Genomic DNA, 23,669 nt, shown 5'->3' with positions numbered 1-23,669 from the left:
GAGCTTTTATCATGCTTAACATCATAGTGAACACAGCATGAACAATTAACAAATGTTCCCCATCATTACTAATTGTTAATTGATGCACTTGTATCTAATAACCCCTAAGGTTTCTTTTTCAGGACAAGAAGTCATGGATTCTATGTTAATTTTTCTGTGGTACAATACTGTCTTGTATAAAATACATAATAATGTTTACTAACATAAAACTAGAAAGAGAAAACATATATAAAAATTACCAGGATTTTTTTAAATGAACTGAAGAATTTTCAATTATTAATATTGTAAAATTCTTTATGAAATTGGCTATGCTTTCTATTCCCTTTTAGAATCCCTTCATCACTCATAAGCCTTAACTTTAATATAATACAAAGTACACCTTGGAAATATTGAAATAGTATAAAATATAATGAGATACTGTGTGTGTGATATAATGGTAAAAGTGTGGGACCTAGATTCTTAAAGTGCTACTTTTCAATCTGCTCTATCATGTATTAGCCATGAGATTTTGCATAAATTACTTAACTGCTTTGTTCATTCATATTCTTATCTGTAATAAAGAGAGTGGGGAGATATATGGCTAATAATATCTTTTTTATGGCTGACATGCTGATTAGAGATTTTTTAAAATCCCTAACAAAATAGAGATTCACCAAAATGGTAGCATTAATACTAGACATTGAAGAATTTTAAGCTCATAAAAAATAGTGCATTTCCTCAAGTATATTTCAATCTATAAAGAAAATAAGAACATACACTCATCTCTCTCCTACATTATTACTTCACAAAGTGGAACTTGTGACATTTTTCAGATCACTGGAGAACTGCCAAAATCAAACATCATGTCAGAAATAAGTAACTCCATGCTTCTAGTTCTTCATCAGTATCTTTAGCTGTCGAGCAACAGTAACATTATGATGATGTCCTCTGCTTAGTTACCATTATCTCTGGGGAATTCAAAGTAATTTGTGGTGGAAAATTAAATGATGCAGTACAAGATAAAATTAAATTTCAAATAACTGTGAGAAAATTAAAATGCAATTGAACAAAAATTCTAATCAGGTGTGAATCAAAGCATGTTCACGATGAACTGTGAAGAAAATAACCAACATATTCAATGGGTTTAATGGGCCTCTGTGACATATATTTATAGCTTTTCTCATTTCAAGAACGCTGGAGTGGTAACAATATCACAAAAAGCAGAAAGTTCTTTGCCATTGATTAATTGTGTAAACCTTGAACTGTCATTTGCCCTCTCTGGGGCTGACTTCTTGCAAATTACCATTCATTCTCTACTAAATGATGAAGTTATAATCCTAATCAAATCAAAGTTTTATCTTCTTCATACCTTTAATAAACTAGGCTACTTAGGTACAAATGCAAATTGTAATCAAAGTGAACAGATATAGACACCAAAATTACCTTTCTTCTTGTGTGTGTTGTTTTATTTTTAATTATTTTAATGGTTCATAAAGTTGTATATATTAATGGAATAACAGATAATGTGAAATATATATTTTTTTCTGAATAGAAAAAATGTGGCTGAATATGAGTAAGCCCCCTTGAGAGGACAGACCAATAACCAACAAACTTTGTGGAAATAATATTTGTTCAAAACCTTGTTGGGCAGAGTGTATTAAGTGCTTAGAAAGAGAAGTCTCACCTCACACTATTTCCCTTTACCTCATTTTTTATTTCTAGTAGGTCAAAAAGGAGGATGTGGTGGCATCTCTATAGCTGGAAATGACCATGTCCAAAAGCAAGGTATATTGCATTAACTTTCTCTTTGGTACCAATAATTTTAGTACTGCTTGCTTTCAATACGACCCTTCATTCCCAAGGGACACAATTTGCTGCTAAGCAAAAACACTCTGTAGCTTATTATAGTTCTTATAAATAGAAACATACACATTCCAATAATTCTTTAAATATGAAGACAGAATAACACAAAGCTGTCATTTTTCTTCTTCTTCTTCTCACAGGTTACCATAGATACCAAAATTGTAATGGCAATCTTGGCAAATTCACCTAATTGGATTTAGATAAGGGTTTTAAAAATGCAATTACCAACATATAGGCATGTGGTTTTATTGTGAAATAGTTAATTGCCCTCAATTATTAGCAAGCTTTTCTATAGTTCCAGGCATTGTTTGCAAACAGCTTTTCCATTTATTTTTCCTCATTATGCTTACACTAACTCTCAGTGCTGTCTCAGAAAGAGCAATGAACATAAAGGGAAATGGAATCTGGAGTGTGTGTATGTATGTGTTCAGATAACAATAATGAGGGCTGAGTTCACAGTAAATATGCCCCAAAAAGGAGGTGTAGAGAAGAGTCACAGTTTGCAAAGACCTTTTCCTAGCTTTAGCAAAACATGATCTACTTTATTTAATCCAATTTTCTTTGGATTTCTTGGACTGTCTATAGTAATGATATGTTAAGCTTTAATTGCCTCAATCTTATTTTCCTTTTGAAAACAGGAATATATAAAAATGATGACATAAAAAATCACAACATGATTGGGATTTAAATAATTTGGTCCCTTTTTTTTAAGGAGTCATTCTTCTCTGATGAATACTTTAGCTTCTACCTAGAATAAATTAATTTAGCTGAGGCAGGAGTATCACAAATTCAAGGACAATTTCAACAAGTAGAGAGGCACTCATCAACTTAGTGAGAGCCCGTTTTCTAATACAAAGGCTAAGGATGTATCTTAGAGGGAGAATACCTTTGTATTCAGTTCCTAGTTAAAAAAAATACTTTAAAAAGGAGAGAAAACAAAAGTAGAATCACAAGATAAAAATGAATATTTTATAAAATTCAAGGTCAAAAGATACATAATGTGTACATTTTTGCTTCTTGCTTTCAGTCTTATTTTGGTAAATTGATTTTCCTGAATTTAAAATTTAGAATTTTGCATATTTTCATTTGATAAGTGATAGCTTCTCAAGAATCTAGCATTAATTTCTGCTTGGTCTCAGTAGTTTGTGGCTTCCCCAGATAATACAATCTCCCCAGTAACTGTCTCAACTCTTTTATTTTCTTTCTTTTTTTTATTCGTGCATTTTAATGACACATCTTGATGGGGTTCATGGTGATAGAATTTTACAAGCTCACAGTACTCATTGACCCCTGCCCCATTCCCCACCCCACTTCCTCTTCCTCCTCACCTTCCCATACTCAGCACAGTGATTGTCTTTGAGAAATCTGTGTATGTACATCATGTCCATTGAGGTGTCTTCCTCTTCAGATATTTCTCCTCCTTTCTCCCTCAGGTCTCCTCCTTCACTTCACTAAAAGTTTCTCCTTGTCTGTAGTTCCTCCTGTGTCCCATTTTCTCTTTATCTTCCACATATGATGGAGAATGTCCAACTCTTCATTTTTTTAACTGACTAATCTCACTTAGGATAATATTCTCCAATTTCATCCATTTTACCTGCAATTTATGTAATTTTGTTATTCTTTATGGCTGAGTAGAATTCCATTGTGTTTGTGTGTGTGTGCATATGCATGTATGGAACATATGTGTATATTTATGTATATATACATACATGTGATATATATGGGATATATATGGAATATATATACATTATATATAGCATGTATATGTATATATACATGAGATTATATATATATATCCCATAATTTTATAATATACTCATTTTTAATAAATACTTCAACGATTCCATAGTTTGGCAATTATGAATTGTGAAGCCATAAACATACATATATACAAATATATGTACATATGCACACATTATGTATACACACAGGCACACAGACACACAGACACACACACACATATATATATGCATTATATGCATGAATTACTATGGTAATCTAGTTTCAATTATTTCGGGTAGACACCCATAATTGGAACATATGGTTAGGTTCATTTCTTTTCCTTCTGAAGACCTCCCACATTGTTTTCCAAAGTGGTTGCACTAATTTGTAATCCCACTAACAATGAATTAGAATTACTATTTTCCACATCCTCTTCAGCATTTATTATTTTATTTTAAGTATTTTCATTCTAATTGGAGTTAGGTGAAAGCTCAGAATAGTTTTAATTTTCATCTCTCTGATTACTAGTTATTTTGAACATTTTTCATACATTTATTGACCATTTGTATTTTTTCTTTGGTGAAGTATCTAGGTTGTTGACTTTTTCTTTTCTTTTTTTTTTTTAAGTACTAGTGATGAAACCCAGGGGCATTCTACCTCCAAGCTATACCCCCAACCCCATTTTTTATTCTTTATTTTGAAACAGTGTCTCAATGAGTTGCAAAGGGCCTCATTAAGTAGTTGAGGCTGTCCACAAACCATGACCCTCCTGTCTCAGCCTCCCCAAATGCTGGGATTACAAGCGTGCACCACCACACCTGGCTAACATGTTCATTTTTTGATCAAGTTATTTGTTATTTGGTGATGAGTTTTTTAGTTTTTCTTTTTATCATAGATATGAGTTCTCTACTAGAGGAGTAGCTGACAAAGATGTTCTCCCATTCTGTTGGCTCTCTCTTGAGGTTCTTGCAAGTTTTCTTTGCTGCACAGAAGCTCTTCAGTTTAATACAAAAACACATATTAATCCTTGTTTTATTTTATTGTGTCTTTAAGGTCTTATTGGGAAGTTTTAACCTGTGCCTGTATATAGGAGTTCTATTCTTTCTACAATTAACTGCAAAATCTCTGGTCGTATTTTCAAATCATTGATCCATCTTGAATTCACTCTTGTGCAGATTGAACTTGTGGGATTTTCCCCATTTCCCACATATAGATAACCAGTTTTGCTAACACCATCTATTGAAGAAGCTCCCGTTCTTCCAGTGTATACTTTTGACCCCTTTATAAAAATTTAATTGGCTATAAATGTGTGGATTTATCTTTGAATCTTCTATTCTGCTCCATTAGTCTATATGTCTGCTTTAGTATTAATAAAGTGCTCTTTTTATTACTATAGCTCTGTAATATAATTTTAAAATTTTTATTGGTGCACTGTAGTTATGCATCTTAATGAGATAAAAGATGGTGGAGGTATACAGGTACACACCACCCAATTAGCCCTTCCCCATTTCCTACCCTCTTGAGTCCCCCCTCCTCAGGTTAGCTTAGAGATTGACTTTGCTATGTTTGTTAAAGTACATCATGTGCTTAGAGAATTTCCCTCTTGTCCCCTCTCATCCCCACAGTTAGGTTGCCTTATTTGTTCTGATATAGGATCTCCTTCATTTAGAGTTCCTCCTGTTACTCATTTCTCTTTAGTGTTCACATATTAGAGAAAGCATCTGATTTCTTAGTTTTTGTGACTTACTAATCTCACTTAGCATAATGTCCTCCAGTTTATTCCATTTCCCTATAGATTATGTAATTGTGTTTTTCTTCATGGCTGAGTAAAATTCCATTGTGTACATATCCCACAGTTTGTAATTCACTCATCTGTTGATGGACATCTTGTCTATTTCCAGAGTTTGGCAATGATGAATTGTGGGGATATGAACATAAATATACATGCATTATTTTTGTAGTTTGGTTTCCTTTCTTTTGGGTAGATACCCAGAAGTGGTACTACTGGATCAAATGGTGAATTTACTCCCATTCTTCTGAGGATTCTCTATATTTTTTTCCAAAGTTGTTGCACTAATTTACAATTCCACCAACAGTGTTTTAGAGTTTCCACTTCTCCACATCCTCACCAACATTTGTTGTTGTTCATGTTTTGAAGGATTGCCATTCTAGTTGGAGTTAAGTGAAATCTCAGTGTAGTTTTGATTTGCATCTCTCTGATTGCTAATGATGTTGAGCATATTTTCATGCATTTATTGGCTATTTGAATTTCTTCCTTCATGAAGTGTCTATTTAATTCCCTTGCCCAATTTTGATTTTGGTATTTGTTTTCTTAGTGCTGAATTTCTTGAGTTCTCTGTATATTCTAGGTATTAGTCTTCTATCAGAGGTTTAGATGATAAAAATCTTCTCCCATTCTGTTGGCTCTCGGCTGAGGTTCTTGACAGTTTCCTTTGCTGTACAAAAGCTCTTCAGTTTCATGCAATCCCACTAATTGATTCACCTTTTAGTTTCTTGTTTTCTGTGCCTTCTGTATTATGAATTTAAGGATATGGCTATGGTATTTTAATGAAAATTACATTGAATCTGTAGATTTGTTCTGGAAAGATGATCATTTTGATAATATTTGTGCTTCCAATACAAAAGCATGGTGAATCCTTCTACCTTCTAAGATCTTCAGTTTTGTTCTTTAATGTTTTATAGTAACTATTTCAAATCCCTTTTACTTTTTTTGGTTAGGTTTATTCCTAAGTATTTCATTATTTTTGAAGTTATTGTGAGAAACTGGCTCAGTTCTAACCATGAAATTGAGAAAGCTTTTGATTTTAATAACTGACAAATTATGTTAACTTTATTTTAATTTTTTGATTCTCAGTCTTCCTGTTTAATTTAGGCTTCTGTTTAGTCTCCTATAGTGTAGATTCTTATCATAAACTCCTAACTTGTCTCCTTACCTCTATATTCAACTCAGTTCTTCTATTGGCTAATATCATATATACATAATGACCAAAATTGTGTGTGAGAGAATGTCTGTGTATATGTGTGTTCCAGTAAATAATAAAATAGGTTTCCAATAATTTTGTTGCCTCCTGAACAAATTTCAAATCTATTCACAGTAGTATAAAAGAATGAGTCTTTCTTCTTTCTTTCTTTCTTTCTTTCTTTCTTTCTTTCTTTCTTTCTTCCTTCTTTCTTCCTTTTTTGTTTTGATGAATACTGGGGTTTTCTACATCTGAGCTCTACCACCAGCCCTACTTTATATTTTTATTTGAAAACAGGGTCTTAATAAGTTTCTAAGAGCTTCACTAAGTTGCTGAGGTTGGCTTTGAACTCCTTGTCTCAGCCTGTCAAGTACTTGGATTACAGGCATGTACCACTATATTTGGCTAAAACTTCCCTATTTAAATTTTTTGCAGGTCTGGGGATAGAACCCAGGGGAATTTGAACTCTGAGCTACACCCCCTGCCTATTTTTTGTTCTTTATTTTGAAACCAGGTCTCACTGAGTTACAGAGGGCCTCACTAAGTAGCAGAGGCTGTCTGTGAACTGTGATCTTCTGGTCTCAGCCTCCCAAACGCTGGGATTACCAGAGTGTACCACCACACCTGGCTTAAAACTTCCCTATTTAAATGCATTTATTATTTATTTATTTATTTATTTATTTATTTATTTATTTATTGTGGTACTGGGGATGGAACCCAAAGGCCTTCTACCTCTGGGCTATACTCTCAGACCTATTTTATATTTTTATTTGGAAACAGGGTCTCACTAAGTTGCTGAGAGCCTCACTAAGTAGCTGAGGCTGGCTTCGAACCACTGCGATCCTCCTGTCTCAGCCTCCCAAGCACAGGGATTACAAGTGTGCACCACCACTCCTGAATGCCTTTAATTTTTTTTATTTATTTATTTATTTATTTATTTATTTATTTATTATTACTTTTTTGTGGTACTGGAGTTTCTGAAAGCCCTTCTACCTCTGGGCTATATTCCCAGACCTAGTTTATATTTTTTATTTATTTAGAAACAGGGTCTCTTAAGCCAGCAAGGCTGACTATGAACCTGCTCGATCCTCCTCTCTTTGCCTCCCAAGTGCGGGAATTACAAGAGTGCACCACCATGCCTGGCTAAATGCCTTTATATTTTTTTCTTTCTTTTATTTCTTATTTTTATTTGTACTGAGTATTATACTCAAGATCCAAGAGTACTCTACCACTCAGCTATGCACTAGCCTTTCTTATTTTTACAACTATTTATGTGCTTACTGAAGAAGCATTTAGAAGACAAAAAGACTTCACATGTTCCCAGAAAAACAGAATAAACATTATCAAAATGGACGTAGTTCCCAAAGTTATTTACAGAGTCAATACATTTCCTATTAAAATACTAATGACATCCTTTATAGAGCAAAAGGGGGGGGGCTTAAAATTTATATGAAAGAATAAAATGGACAAAAATATTCTGAGAAATAAAAACATGCTGGAGGAGATAGGGAAGATGCCAAATGAGTAAAACAGCGCCTACAAGTACTGCTGACACTCAGTCTCCACAGCTTAAAAAATAACACCTAACATAGCCAGAAAATACTGTCAATTGAGAAATAAAAGCTAAAAATAAAAGAGAAAAAGAAAAAGAAGGCTAGAAGAACAACAGAAAAAGCAGAAAAGAATCTTGCCTGCCTTGCAACACCGGCCAACACACTGACACCATCTTGCCTAAGAGATCCAGATTCCAGGGATGAAAAGGAACACAAGGAGCTGAAGTCACTAGTTGCAGTCCAGTCAGTAGTAATTCAGCAGTTCTTTCAACTCAAAGACTGGCTAAAATTTCCAGTGGCCAAGCACATCATGCCCTTTAGGGATTCAGAGAAGAGATCAAAACCAGAAAAGAAATATGCCAGCAGCGGCAGCGAGTTTACCAGGCCTGCAAAAGCTCCAGTCCAGTGTGCACCACAATCCTAAGTGAAATTGCAGCCCCTACAGGAGAAATCCCAGTGTTGCACTCCCAGGGACTTGCACATCTTTGATAAACTCCCTGGGTCTGAGACTTTGCGATACAACCCAGGGAAGTAGTGGTGGCTGTTTTTACCACACCCTCCAGAGATCCAGAGCACAATAAGTGAAGTTGTGGTGATCTGGAGAAGAACCCAGAGAAGGTAGGATTCAGATCTGCTATTGATTATATCAGAAGCTCAGACAGACTACTAGAAGATGATCACTACAAAAATGAACGCATAGTTTATAACTTAGAAAAAAACATTTAGACAGCAGGAATTGAACATTGAAGAAATATGCTCCCAACTTAAGAGAGCTAACCTAAGAATAATCAGCATAGAAGAGGGGAAAGAAGGGATCAAAGGGATCAACAATCCCTTCAAAGAAGTAATAGCAGAAATTTTTCCAAACATAAAGCAAGAGGTTGAAACACAGTTTCAGGAAACATATAGAACTCCCTTTAGACAAGATCTGAGAAAATGTTCCCCACACCACACAATAGTCAAAATAACCAATGTAGAAGCCAAGGATAGAATTTTAAAGGCAATAAAAACAAAAGGCTAAGTGACATTCAGAGGCAAACCAATTAGAATCACTCCAGATTTCTCAAACCAAGTCATGAAAGTCAGAAAGGCCTGGATTAACTATTCCAAACTCTGAAAGACAACAACTTACAGCCAAAAACCTACCCAGCAATATTATGTTTCAAAATAGATGAGGAAATAAGAAGCTTCCGTTACAAACAGAAGCTGAAGGAATTTATGTCTTCAAAACTAGCACTAGAGAAAATACTCAAAGAGATTAACTACAAAGAAGAAATAAGTAATACATGCCAGAACCATAGAAACAATTATTTCCATCCAGCAGACTACTAAGCAAAAAAGAACAAGCAGTATTTCAAACTGAAGTTAAATCTTAACATGTTAGAAATTAAAATCATCTCTCAATAATAACATTGAATGTAAATGGCCTCAACTCCCCAATAAAAAGACATAAAGTAATGGATTAAAGCAAAATGGATTAAAATGCAGAACCCATCTATCTGCTGCTTGCAATAAACAGACCTTACAGGTAAAGATAGTAACATACTTAAGGTAAAGGGCTGGAGCAAGGTAATCCATGCCAACAGAACTCGAAGGCAAGCATGATTAGCAATTATGATATCAGTCAAGTTAGACTTCAATTCCAAGCTTACTAGAAGAGAAAAAGAAGGTCAGTTTTTACTAATAAAAGGCGCAACCCAGAAAGATGAAATAACAATAATCAACATTTTTGTCCCAAACATAGGTGTGGCTACTTTCATAAAACAAGCTCTCTGTGACATTAAGTCACACATAAATCACAATACAATAATACTAGGAGACTTCAACTCCCCTCTCACACCATTAGAACAATCTTCTGGACAAAAGCTGAGTAAAGATACCTCAGACCAAAAGAATATCATTATTAAAATGGACCTGTTAGATACATATAGAATATTTCACCCAATTACAGCAGAGTTCACATTTTTCTCAGCTGCACATGGAACCTTCTCCAAAATAGATTACATCCTGGGCCACAAAGGGATCACTATTAAATTTTAAAAAATGTGACATAATTCCCTGTGCCTTTTCAGACCATAATGGAATGAAATTATAAATCAATTATAAGAAGACCTACAGAATCCACATAAACATGTGGATACTGAACATCACACTTCTAAAGAAAAAATGGCCTCGTGTAGTGGCACACACTTGTAATCCCATAATTCAGAAGGCAGATACCAGAAGATCATGTTTTGAGGACAGTCTCAGCTACTTAGTGAGGCCCTCTGCAACTTAGTGAAACCCTGTTTCAAAATAAAGAAAAGAAAGAGAGAGAGAGAGAGGGGAGAGAGAGAGCGAGAGCGAGAGCGAGAGCGAGAGAGAGAGAGAGAGAGAGGCATAGAAGAATTAAGGGGTGAAATCAAGAAATTTCTAGAAACAAATGAAAATAGAGATACAATGTAACAAAACATCTGGGACACTTTGAAGGCAATGTTAAGAGGAAAATTTATAATAATGAGTGTGCATATAAGAAAAACCGAAAATAGTCAAACAAATAACCTAATGACACACCTCAAAGCCCTTGAAAAACAGGAACAATCTAACCCCAAAGTCAGTAGAAGACAGGAAATTATTAAAATCTGAGCAGAAATTAATGAAGTAGAGAAATAAAAAAAAAACAATTAAAAGATACAGAAAATCAACAAAACCAAAAGCTGGTTTCTCAAAAAACTTAACAAGATAGACAAACCTCTAGCCAACCTAACTTAAAAAAGAGAGAATCAACCCAAATTATAAAGATAAGAGAGGGAAAAGGTAATATTACTATAGACAGTAAAGAAATCCAGAGGATTATCAGAAAATACTTTGAAAAACTATACTCAAAATAAAAAATCTGGAGAAAATTGACAACTTTCTAGATAAATACAACCTTCTTAAACTGAGTGAAGAAGCTATAGAACACTTAAACTAACCAATAACAAAGAGATTGAAACAATAATAAAGAGCTTACCATCAAAGAAAAGCACAGGACCAGATGATTTCCCAAGTGAATTCTATAAAACCTTTATAGAAGAGCTAATATTAATACTTCTCAATCTATTTTGTGAAATGTAAAAAAACAAATGAAACCCTTCCCAATATATCCTATAAAGTCAGCATCACATTAATACCAAAACCAAATAAAGAAAGTTCAAGGAAGAACTACAGGCCTATATCTTTGATGAATTTTGATGAAAAACTGCTAAACAAAATACTAGCAACATTCATTCAAAACCACATAAAGAAAATCATCCATCATGACCAGGTAGGGTTCATCCCAGGGATGCAAGCCTGGTTGAACATACAAAAACCAATCTATGTAATTCATCACATAAACAGAACCAAATACAAAAATCACATGATCATTTCAATAGATGCTGAAAAAAATATTTCATAAAATCTGCCATCCATTTATGATAAAAGCAGTGCAGAGAATTAGAATAGAAGGAACCTAGCTCAAAATCATAAAGGCAATCTACAATAAGCCTACAGCCATCATATTAAATGGAGAAAAACTTCCAAGATTTCCCCCTAAAAACAGGAACAAGACAAGGATGTCCATTAATCAGCACTTCTCTTCAATATAGTACTTGAGACTCTAGAAAAATAAGGCAAGAAAAGGAAATCAAAGGAGTACAATTAGGGAAAAAAGAACTCAAATTTTTACTATTTGTAGATGACATGATACTGTATTTAGAAAACCCAACAAATTCATCCAAAAGACTTATATATCTGATCAACAAATTCAGCAAAGTGTCTGTATACAAAATCAATCTTAAAAAATCAGAAGCTTTTCTGTACACCAACCATAAATCCACTGAAAAAGAAATTCAGAAAACACTTCCACTCAGGATTTCCAACAAAAAGTAAAATACTTAGGAATAAACTTAACCAAGGAGGTAAAAAATCTCAACAAAAAATTATAAAATATTGATAAAAAGAAATTGAATATCGTAGAATATGGAAAGATCTGACATGTTCATGAATAGGCAGAATAAATATCATTAAAATGGCCATTCTTCCAAAAGTGATCTACAGATTCAATGCAATGCCCATTAAACTATCAAGATCATTTCTCACAGACATAGAAAATCAGTCCTTTAATTTATTTGGAACAACAACAAGACCAGGATAGCCAAAATAGTTCTCAGCAACAAAAACTATGTAGGAGAAATGACAATACCTCACTTTAAACTACACTACAAAGCCATTGTAATAAAAACAGCATGGTACTGGCAAAAAAACAGATACATAGACCAGTGGAGTAAATAGAAGACCCAACAACAAGTCCACACACTTAAAAAAAATTAGCCAATTGGTTTTTGATAAGGAACCAAAAATATATACCAGAAAAAATGATAGCCTCTTTAACAAATGGTTTTCACAAAACTGGTAACCATATGCAGAAAATTGGAAATTAATCCCACTTTCTCACCCTACAGAAGAGTCAAATAAAGATGGATCAAAGACTTGGAAATTAGACTGGAGACCTTGAGGCTCCTTGAAGTGGGTATAGGTCCAACACCATTATACATAAGCACAGATAAAACTTTCTCAACTAGACCCCAAAGGGACAACAAACTAAAAGGTGAATCAATATGTGGGATTGCATGACACTGAAGAGCTTCTGTACAGTAAAAGAAACTGGCAAGAACCTCAATTGAGAGCCAACAGAATGGGAGAAGATTTTTGCCACCTACTCCCCCGATAGAGGGCTAATATCTAGAATATACAGAGAACTCAAGAAACTCAACACTAAAAAATCAAATAAATCAATCAAAAAATTGCCAAGGGAACTAAATATACACTTCATGAAAGAAGAAATTCAAATGGCCAATAAATGCATTAAAAAAATGTTCAACATCGTTGGCAATCAGAGAGATGCAAATCAAAACTACTCTGAGATTTCACCTTACCCCAACTAGAATGGTAGTCATTCAAAACACAAACAAATGCTGGGAAGAATGTGGAGAAGTGGAAACTCTAAAATACTGTTGATGGGATTGCAAATTAGTTCAGCCACTTTGGAAAACAGTATGAAGAATCCTCAGAAGAATGGGAACAAATTCACCATTTCATCCAGCTATACCACTTCTGGGTATCTACCCAAAAGAATGGAAACCATATTGCCAAACTAATGCATGTGTATCTATGTTCATAGCTGTGCAATTCACCATAGCCAAACTATGGAACCAACCAAGATATCCATCAAGAGATTAATGCTTTACAAAACTGGGATATGTACACAATGGAATTTTACTCAGCCATAAAAAAACACAATTACATTATTTACAGGGAAATGGATGGAATTGGAGTACATTAGGCTAAGCAAGATTAGTCAGTCACAAAAAGTAAGTAATCAGATGCTTTCCCTAATGTGTGAAAACTAAGGTAAAATGGGTCATAAGAGAAACTCCAGGTGTAAAAGGAGATCCTGTAGAGGAGGAAATAAGGCAATCTAACTGTGGGGATGGGAGGGGGAAAGAAGGAAACTCTTTAAAGCACATGATGTACTTATTCATATCAAAGTCAACCACAAAACCCAGCATGGAAGGAAAGCATGTGGAAGGAGTGGGGTGGGGACCAAGCGGGGGCTGGCTGGGTGATGTGTGCATTTATGTCTACATAAGTTTTTACCCCATTATAATGTATAAATACAATGTGCCAATAAGAAATTAAAAAAAAAATGACGGACACATCACATACCTAATTTCAAATTATACTACAGTGATTTAGTAAAACAAACAAATGCATGTTGTTGGCATAAAAGCAAATACAGAAAGGAATAGAATAGAAGATACAGATACAACCTTTCAAACTTATAGTCAGTTGTTTTGGCAAAGGAGTCAAAAACTTATGCTGAAGAAAAATTAGCCTTATCAATAAGTGGTTATGGGAAACCTAGATATCCATACACAGAAGAATGAAATTAGAATTGTTTCACCCTCCACAAAAGTCAACTCAAGATGAGTCAAAGACTTGGAAGTTAAACCAGAAACGTATTAATTATTAGAAGAAAATATAAGGCTAATTCTCCCTTGTATAGGCAATAATAGAGACTTTATTAATAAGATCCTCCTAAAGCCCAGAAAAGAAAATAAAGAGTCAATAAATGGATGGAATCAAATTAAAAAGCTTCTAGACAGCTAAAGAAACAATAAGGATCTTGAAGAGAGTCTGTAAAATGGGAGAAAATCATTGTTAACTACTCTTTTTTTGTGTGTGTTAGTGTGGGGATGGAACCCAGAGGCATTCGACCTACAACTACATACCCTGCCCAATTTTGTAGTCTTTACTTTGAAACAGGGTCTCGATGAGTTGCAGAGGGTCTCACTAAGTAGCTGAGGCTGTCCATGAACCACGATCCTCCAGTCACAACCTCCCAAATGCTGGGATTACAAGCGTGCGCCGCCATGCCCAGCTCACTAACTACTCTTTTGATAGAGGACTAATATATAGAATAAATAAAGAACTCAACAATGAAAAAATAATAATATAGTAAAAATGAGTATTTGATCTGAACAGAATTTTTTTTGGTGGTACTGCATAGAATGAACCCAGGGGCAATGTACCACTGAGATATACCACCAGCCTTTTCTTTCTTTTTTTTTTTTTTTTTTGGTGGTATTGGGGTTCCTGGAAACCCTTCTACCTCCGGGCGGGCTACACTCCCAGATATATATAATTTTTTTTTAAATTTGGAAATGGAGTCGCTTAAGCCAGTGCAGCTGGCTTCGAACCTGCGTAACCCTCCTGTTCCCACCTCCCAAGCATGGGGATTACAAGCGTGTGCCGCCCTGTCCTGCAGTTTTTTGTTTTGTTTTGTTTTGAAACAGGGTATCACTAGATTGATGAGATTCTCACTGTTTTCTGAGGTTGTCCTTAAATCTGCAATCCTCCTCCCAAGTACTGGGATTATAGGAATGTGTCACCACCCAGTTTAGACACTTTTTTGTTGTTGTTGAACGGGAGATGGAACCAAGGGACATTCTACCTCCAAGCTACAACCCCAGCCCTATTTTTTAGTCTTTTTATATTTTGAAACAGGATATCACCTGAGTTGCAAAGGGCCTCATTAAATAGATAAGGCTGCCCACTAACCTCAATCCTGTCTCTACCCTCCCGAATATTGGGATTACAAGCATGCACTACCACGCCTGGCTTCCTTAGACACTTCTGAAAAGAATATGTTCAACATTACTAGAAGTTAAGAAATAAAAAGTACCCTGAAATTTTATCTAGCTACAGTTATAATGGCAATAATGAAGAATACAAACAATAACAAACATTGGTGAGGATGTGCTAAATAAAAAACTGTAAACACTGCTGATGAAATTGTAGATTATTACAACCACTATAAAGATCACTATGGAGGTTCCTCAAAGTACTAAAAATGAAACTACCATTTGACCTATCTTTAATTCTTTTGGAAAGGTACCCATATTACCTTTCCAAAATAATTAAAGTCAGAATACTATAGTGGTTAATGTATGTCCATGTTTATAGCAATAGACTTCTAATAGGCAAATTATAGAATCAACCCACGTATCAGTCAAAAAATAAATGGATAGAAAAAATATGGTATATAAAAACAATGGAATTCTAAAGAGCCATAAATAAAGAACTAGATTATATAATGTACAGGAAAATGGATGAAACTGAAAAATATTTTTCTAAGTGACATCAGCCAGTTTCCCAAAGTCAAGGGTAATATGTTCCCCCTCATATATGGATGATAAATAGAAAACAGAAAACACAAGAGGCTGTAATGTGGAGAGAGATCTGTAGAATTACATTAAGGGTTTGGGAGAGAGAATTGGGGAGGGATAAAAGGAGGACTGAGGAAGAAAATAGTTCAAATAATACTATGGCACTATATGAAGTTATTGCTATCAATATTACTAACCTGTATGGGGAGAGAGAGAATAGGATGGGATTTGAAATAAAATATACCAGGAGCTTTATGCGTATATGCTTGTATCACATTGAACCTCACTATAATGTATGATTGCAATACATTCAGAATTATTTGTTTAAAAAAAGAATGATAATACAGAAATGACTTTAAAGAAACCATTTAAAGATGCAATCAGCTTTGGGTTCACTTTAACTATACTTATAAAATGAAAAATAGCCTGTATTGGTATTTTTCTTCATGTACCTTGGAAGGAATTTCTGCAGAGGAAGCCATCTCTTTCTGAAAAATAACTTCATATGTAATGCTTGTCCAGGAAAAGCACTTCTTTAGCACTCTTTCCATTTGATTCTATAAGAAGTTCGTATAATAGTCCATTCTGCGAAGCTTGTCTTAGACAAAGCAAGGTTAATAAATTCATGAACAGAATATGCTTTTGCAGCTTTTTTGGAAGAGAAAAGTCTTTTGTATTGAAATAATTTCCATAACATCATGTCTTGTTTAATTTCATCGCAGAATGAAATGATTTGTTCTTCAATATTTCAGAGTTTCAAAGATCTAGAAATAATTTATGAATTAAAACTCTGCTGCTCTGACTTTGGTTCGGTTTCTTCTGGCTCTCATAATAGAGTTTGCCAATGATTCATAAACCACATTGTTCTTTCTGTAATATATATCTTCTCCTATAATTTGCTCAAAGTTTTTGAAATTCAACAAAAGGATAAAACAGGAGAACTTGCATGCATTCAGCTGAAGGAGTGGAGTTTTATTTTTGCTCACTAAAACTGTCTTCTCTTTTCTCAGAAGCAGTTTGCTATTCCTAGAGAATGCTGGCTTAAAAAAAAGACTAGTACTTAATCCTGGCTTCACCTTCTCATAAGTTTTGTGTATTTAAGAAATTGCTAATCATTTTTTAGTTACAGGTTTATTACCTATGTAATGGAAGGCTTTAATGAGAAATATAATATTATTTTTAGAGGATTAAATTAGATAATTAGATAAAATTAGGAAAGAATGAGTCCTCAATTTGACTAAATTCCTCAAAAAATTAAAAATATACTGTCTCAGAATAATAACATAGCTCCTTTTGGACAGAATTCATTTCCTTAATTTCTATGATAAATGCCTGAAAGAATACATCTTAACATTACATTTTGTTCATTAAATATTGCTGCTTCTTACCTAGTGGCTTAATTTAAAACTTGAATTTCTAGTTTATACAGGTGTGCTATATTGCATATTCTAAAACTATACATGTTTTATACATTTCAGAATATTTCAACTATCCACAGAAAATGTCTAAAATATAAGTGTAAATGTCAACAAATATTCAAAAACACTCAAAATAATGATTGTATATTAATTGTGATCTCAGGTGACTGGAATAAATGATCCTGACAGAAACTATTAAAAAAAGAGTGAAAACAGAGAAACAGAGGGCTAAAAACAAGTCATAGCTGGGTGTGGTGGCACATTCTTATAATCTCATTACATGAGAGGCTGAGACAGAAGGCTCATGGTTTCGCAGCTAGCCTTAACTACTTACTTAGTGAGGCCCTCTGCAACTTAGTAAGATCCTGTTTCAAAACGAAGAATAAAAAACAGGGCAAGAGATATAGCTTGGAGGTAGAATGCCCTTGAGTTCAATCCCCAATACTGCAAAAAACAAACAAAATCCTAAAGAACAAGTCAACTTGAATATTGCCCTTATGTCCTGAGGCCCTGGTCCTAGAAACAGGAACACATGTATCATTGTCCATGAAATGGGGGAGGGGGGACCAAAAGATAAGATAGACAGTGGCCATAGTCATACTTAAAATATATGAAAAACAAACAATATTCATATGAATGAAAAAAATCACACAATTTTTTGAAGAAAGATCTAATGCATTAAAATTGGAAAAGGATCTGAACAAGATATTCAGCGGAGAGAAATGTTTTGAAAAATAAAAATTAAAACATATGATGATGTTATCTTCACTACTACTATGGAAATATAAATTAACATAATATTTATATTATAGTCTCTCTCATTGCATTGACAATCACATTGCCAATAATGAAAATAATGTAAATAATGTAAAATTTTACTGAATATTGACCAAGATGGCAAAAATTGTCAATAAAGACAATAATATAAAATATTATTAAATGTTGAGTAAGATAAAAAAACCCATATTCCTTAGTACACTATTATTGTATATAAAAGATAGCCATTATTAGAAGCACTTTGAATGTATCTAATAACTCATAACCATCCTATATGACAGAAATAGAACTAGATCTGAGTGTGTTTTCTCGAACAATTGTTCTCATAGTGTTGTCATGAGACCAGCAGTAGAAACAGTAACAAAAACTTGTTAGAAGTGAAAAACTTGAGATCAGTTCCTTTCTTAAAGTTATTAGAATTTGTATGTGATCCTTAATCATGCTGGAATTTGAGAACCGCTGGTTAAAGAAAACCTCTAAATTCACATAGGGACAATTACAGATATGCTCATTACAACATTATAAAAACATTATAAAACATTATTAAAATGTATTATCAAAACTTTAATAAAAGTTGCATATATATTTTCTTTATAGATTGTTTATATGATTTTAATATTAAATGTCCCCCAATCTGTCATGGGTTGAAGGCTTGTTCTCCAGTGTAGAAATGATCAGAGGTGAAAGTTTTTGAAGTAATTGGGTCATGTGGGTTCTGACATCATTGATGAGTCAATCCTTTAATGGGTTAATAATTTGCATGGTCTAATATGAAATGGCATAAAATCTTGGAGAAAGTAGTTGACTGTGGGCATGGCTCTGGGGACTATATTTTGTCTCTGTTTCCTTCTTAGTCTCTGCTTTCTGGCTGCCATGAGTTGGACAACTTAGTTGTACCATGCTCTCCTGGAATGATGTTTGGCCTGGCTTCAGTCCCATAGAATAGATCCACCAGAACAGGACAGACACCTCTGAAAACATAAGCCAAATAAATCTTTTAAGTTGTATTCTCAGGTCCTTGTCATAGTGATAGAAATCTGACTAACACATATATGTGTGTGTGATAGGATATATATATACACACATACATACATATATATAAATGTATGTAATTAGATAAGCACATATATGCATATATGAACATATATCTATATATGCATATATATTTATATGATTAGATGATATAATGTCAGGGTATATATGATTAGAATATATGATTAGAAACATAAAAACAGACTAGAAGAATATTCCTTAAATTATCTATATTTCTTTATCTGGGAATAATAATGGAATAATAAGAGAAATAAAATATTTATTTCATACACACAAATATAAGTTTAAATATGTTTATCAAAATATATGAATAAATATTGACAAAGATTAAAATTAATACACAAGAAATGTGCATATCTGTCTCACTCTTTTCTCATGTGTCTACATAATTTTTAAATTTAAAACATTTAAAATAGAGTTTGTGATACATCAATAGGTTAATTTTATAAAGCTAAGGATCTAATTTAGATATTTCTCTATTTCCTAGTTTTCCCATAAGAAGTCATCACTAGGATTAAATTTTTATTAATTTTGAGTAAATGCTTGGATAATAGCATTTTTTACATTTAACTTAAATTTTATCATGATATTCAAATCACTTGGTAAGTGCTATTATTTTCCCTTAGCACTATATGTTGGCAATTTTCTATGTCAGTGCATATTGATGAACTGTTTATAAAAATTCTAATTTTTTTATGGCATAGGGGATTGAGCCCAGGAGCATCCTAACTCTGAGCTACAGCCCGAGCCTTATTTTTTTTTTTATTGATGCATTGTCATACATCTTAAAGGGGTACAAGATAGTAGAGGCATACATGCACACCTCACCACCTCACTTATTTAAGACCTATTATTTATTCTTTATTTTGAAACAGGGTTTCACTACATTGTGGAGATCCTCATTAACTAGCTGAGGTTGGCAATAAACCTGTGATCCTTATGTCCCAGGATCCCAAGTACTGGGATTACAAGCATGTGCCATCACGCCTGGCATATTGTAGTTTTAAATTTAAAATATTGAATTTTGTGAATGTTTGTGTTTTATACATTTTACTAAAACATTTAATGTTCTACTCATCTTACTGACCAAGCATTATGATAAATTTATATTAACAGCATTAATGAGCCACGTTTATTAGGTTGGCATTTTGAATAGAAGGATCCTAGGCTTGCCTCAAATGTAAGGAGTTGTACTTAGTCATTTTTCATTCAATAAATGTTTCAAAACAAAAGCTTTGTGCCTATCCTAACACTATAACAAGTTCTTAAAAGTGAAAATCTGAGTATGTTTATTCCACTGATTTTGAAGTAATATGTACTAAATAACAAGAGACAGCCTCTTTGAATAACTGATAAAGTTTTATAGGATTATTCAATAAAATAGAATTGTTTCTAGCCTAACATTATGTCATCTAACTAACCTAACCCTTCTTGATAACATATATACACACTTTCAAGAATGCTCGCATACATGCATACACACTTCTTTGGTAAAGGGTAAAACACATACTCCTTTAGATGCAACAGGTCTTAGTTATTTATCAGTCCACTTGTAGGTAAAGATTTTCTCTTTTATATATTGGCTACGTAGGATCTTCACTGTTGTTTTGCTTAGTTTAGCTCTCAGCAGATTTATCTGATACAAATTCCTTTCAGCCTTTGGCTTTTCATACTTTGCAGTGTGAATCAGTTCACTGTTGAATATATTTTCTCTTTATTTTACAGATAAGATCATTTCTCTTGGTGTATGTTCAAATTCTATGATAATTAACTTTGCCATCTCTATTCTTATGTTATACTCATCCAGTTAGTTTTTTTTTTTTTTTTAATTTTAATTGCTAGCCGGATGTGGTAGCACACACTTGTAATCCCCGCACTTGGGAAGCAGAGACAGGAGGATCGCGCAGGTTCGAAGCCAGCCTCCCTGGCTTAAGAGACCCTGTTTCCACATAAAAAAAAAAAAGTATAAAAAAATAGTGTAGCCTGAGGGAGTGTAGCTGGAGGTAGAAGGGCTTCCAGAAATCCCAGTACCACCAAAATAACAAAAATTTGCTAAATAAATATTGGATGTATTCAAAGTGTACAATGTAATGACTTTGGGTATGCATATATTGTGTAATAATGATCACAATCAAATTAGGTAATGCATCCAATACTATTCATGTTTTGAGTATATTAAATCCCTAGGGAAGAAGAGGAGGCAAGGATGACCCCCGGACAGATCAAGCCCCTCCGCCTCTGCATCCCGCATCCAGCACCTACGTCCCTCCGCGGTCGCCCCCGTGCCCAGGAGAAAGTCTGAAGGGGATACTAAAGGAGATAAAGCCAAGGTGAAGGATGAACCACAGACAAGATCGGCAAGGTTGTCGGATAAACCTGCTCCTCCAAAGCCAGAGCCCAAGCCTAAAAAGGCCCCTGCAAAGAAGGGAGAGAAAGTACCCAAAGGGAAAAAGGGAAAAGCTGATGCTGGCAAGGATGGGAAAAGCCCGACAGAAAACGGAGATGCCAAGCCGGGCGTGGTGGTGCACACTTGTAATCCCAGCATTCAGGAGACTGAGACTGGAGGATCGCGGTTCACGGACAGCCTCAGCTACTTTGTGAGGCTCTCTGCAACTTAGTGAGACCCTGTTTCAAAATAAAGAATAAAATATAGGCTAGGTGATGTAGCTCGGAGGTCAAATGCCTCTCGGTTCCATCCTCAGACCCTCAAAAGAAGAAAGAAAGAAGAAAGAAAGAAAGAAAGAAAGAAAGAAAGAAAGAAAGAAAGAAAGAAAGAAAGAAAGAAAGAAAGAAAGAAAGAAAGAAAAGGAAGGAAGGAAACAGAGATGCCAAAACAGACCAGGCACAGAAAGCTGAAGGTGCTGGAGATACCAAGTGAAATGTGTGTATTTTAGATAACTGTGTACTTCTGGTAGCTGTACCATTTGAAATACTATTTTTATCAAGTTTTATAAAAATGCAGTATTTTTTTTTACTTTTTTTTTAAGTTATGTTGTTAGCGCACAGAACACTTCATTGTTGTATTTGGGGAAGGAGTATATGTCACTAATACAATGTCTCCAAAGATGGGATCCTGTGAGGGAAAACACAGCTCCCTACTTGTTTTGAGAGATTTCCTCTTGGGTTCCAGGAGGAGGGATTCTCTGATGTCGGCACACATAGCCACCTTGGCACAAACGCCATGTGGTGTGGGAAAACTCAAACTCATCATTTTGTGCCTTCCCTATCCACTATCAGCTAGACTTAACTCCCCTAAACCCAGAGACTGTGAGGACGTAATCCCAAAATTGGTTTTGCCAGTATGTCAGGCAGTCTGGACTTTGCAGTGACATCACTGAGATGGTGTCCTTCAAAAAAGCAGCAGTTCAGCAGGGCCTGGTGATGCACGCTTGTAATCCCCTCACTTGGGAGGCTGAGACAGGAGGATTGCGCAGGTTCGAAGCCAGCCTAAGCTGGTTTAAGAGACCCTGTTTCCAAATAAAATATAAAAATAGGTCTGGGAGTAATAGCCTGGAGGTAGAAGGCCCCTGGGTTCCATCCCCAGTACCACCAAAAAAAAAAAAAAGAAAAGAGCAGCAGTTCCTTTTCTAGACTGTGGATCTTCAGATTGATAATTTTACCATTTTCATTTCATTTCTGGAAGTCAGGGTCGGCTTGTGAAAAGTTGTTAAACAGCATGCTAAATGTGAAATGTCAACCCTCATTCTAAACTTCCCCTATCCAGAGCATCATATGAAGACTTCATTGGGTTTTATAGTGGCTTTCTGATTTTGGTAGTCCATCCAAGAAGGGAATTTGAAAGTTGTTGCATACTGCTAATGATTGTCTGCCCATGTCCAGCCTGAAATACCGTGATTGCTTATGAAAAGTATCTTTAATAAAGCTAAATACAGTTTGGCTCAGAAAAATACCCAGAACCAATTCATTTTCTTTTCAGTTATTATAATTTTTAGTTTTAAAATAATTACCATCCTTCTACTAGAATTTAATCTTTTTCTTCATTATGAGAATATTTTCCTTTTATTTTTTATTAAAAAAAGAACTCTGGTGTTTAATAGTTTTAATTATTAAAAAATGTAACCCTGTATAGCAGTCATTTAAAAGATAATTATTTAATGTTCCCTAATTAAATTTTACACATCTCAGTCTTGGGACACAGAAGCCAGTGAATTGAGTGTGGTGCAGTACCAAGAGTCAGAAGTAAGTTCTCTTTGGCATTTTTTTCTCTTTCTGTTCATGTGGTTTATTTGGACACTTGGCATAATTTGGCTACATATATAAGGAGATTTGCACTGGAGAAAAAAAAGAATCTGTACCTTGTATCCTCTTGCTTTCCCTCTCCTATTTGGCCTCATTCCTCAAAATCTTTCAATGTCTCCAATTTCTTCCTCTACCTGGTCTTTAAAGAGCCCCTGGTAGGAAGGTCATCTGAGAGTAGACCACTGGCATTTAGTCAAACCACCTGGAAAATGCAATTATGGAGTTTTGTTGCTGGGCAAAGTGGTCAGGATTTGCCCAACAGGAAGATGGAGAAGTCTGCCCCATCGTTGCTCCTTGTACTGCTTTTCTGGGCCAGTTTGATTGGAGACAATC

The 23,669-nt window shown here is 34.5% G+C and overlaps 1 protein-coding gene across 1 annotated transcript in view; it reads left to right on the top strand.

The window, feature by feature from the left end:
- The window catches only part of LOC308276102 (non-histone chromosomal protein HMG-17-like), a gene marked incomplete at its 5' end in the record, with an annotated part of 29,412 nt that extends 7,337 nt beyond the window's left edge, over nt 1-22,075 (top strand). The window contains 2 exons of the mRNA XM_080714696.1: nt 21,298-21,595; nt 21,919-22,075. Coding sequence (XP_080570822.1) covers nt 21,298-21,595; nt 21,919-21,954 — 334 coding nt within the window. The 3' untranslated portion in view covers nt 21,955-22,075. The remainder of the gene's footprint in view (nt 1-21,297; nt 21,596-21,918) is intronic.
- Nucleotides 22,076-23,669: the final 1,594 nt, after the last annotated feature.

The sequence above is a fragment of the Muscardinus avellanarius genome, assembly GCF_963383645.1.
Source record: "Muscardinus avellanarius genome assembly, chromosome: 17".
NCBI lineage: Eukaryota > Metazoa > Chordata > Mammalia > Rodentia > Gliridae > Muscardinus > Muscardinus avellanarius.
This window is presented reverse-complemented; position numbering and strand designations above follow the sequence as displayed.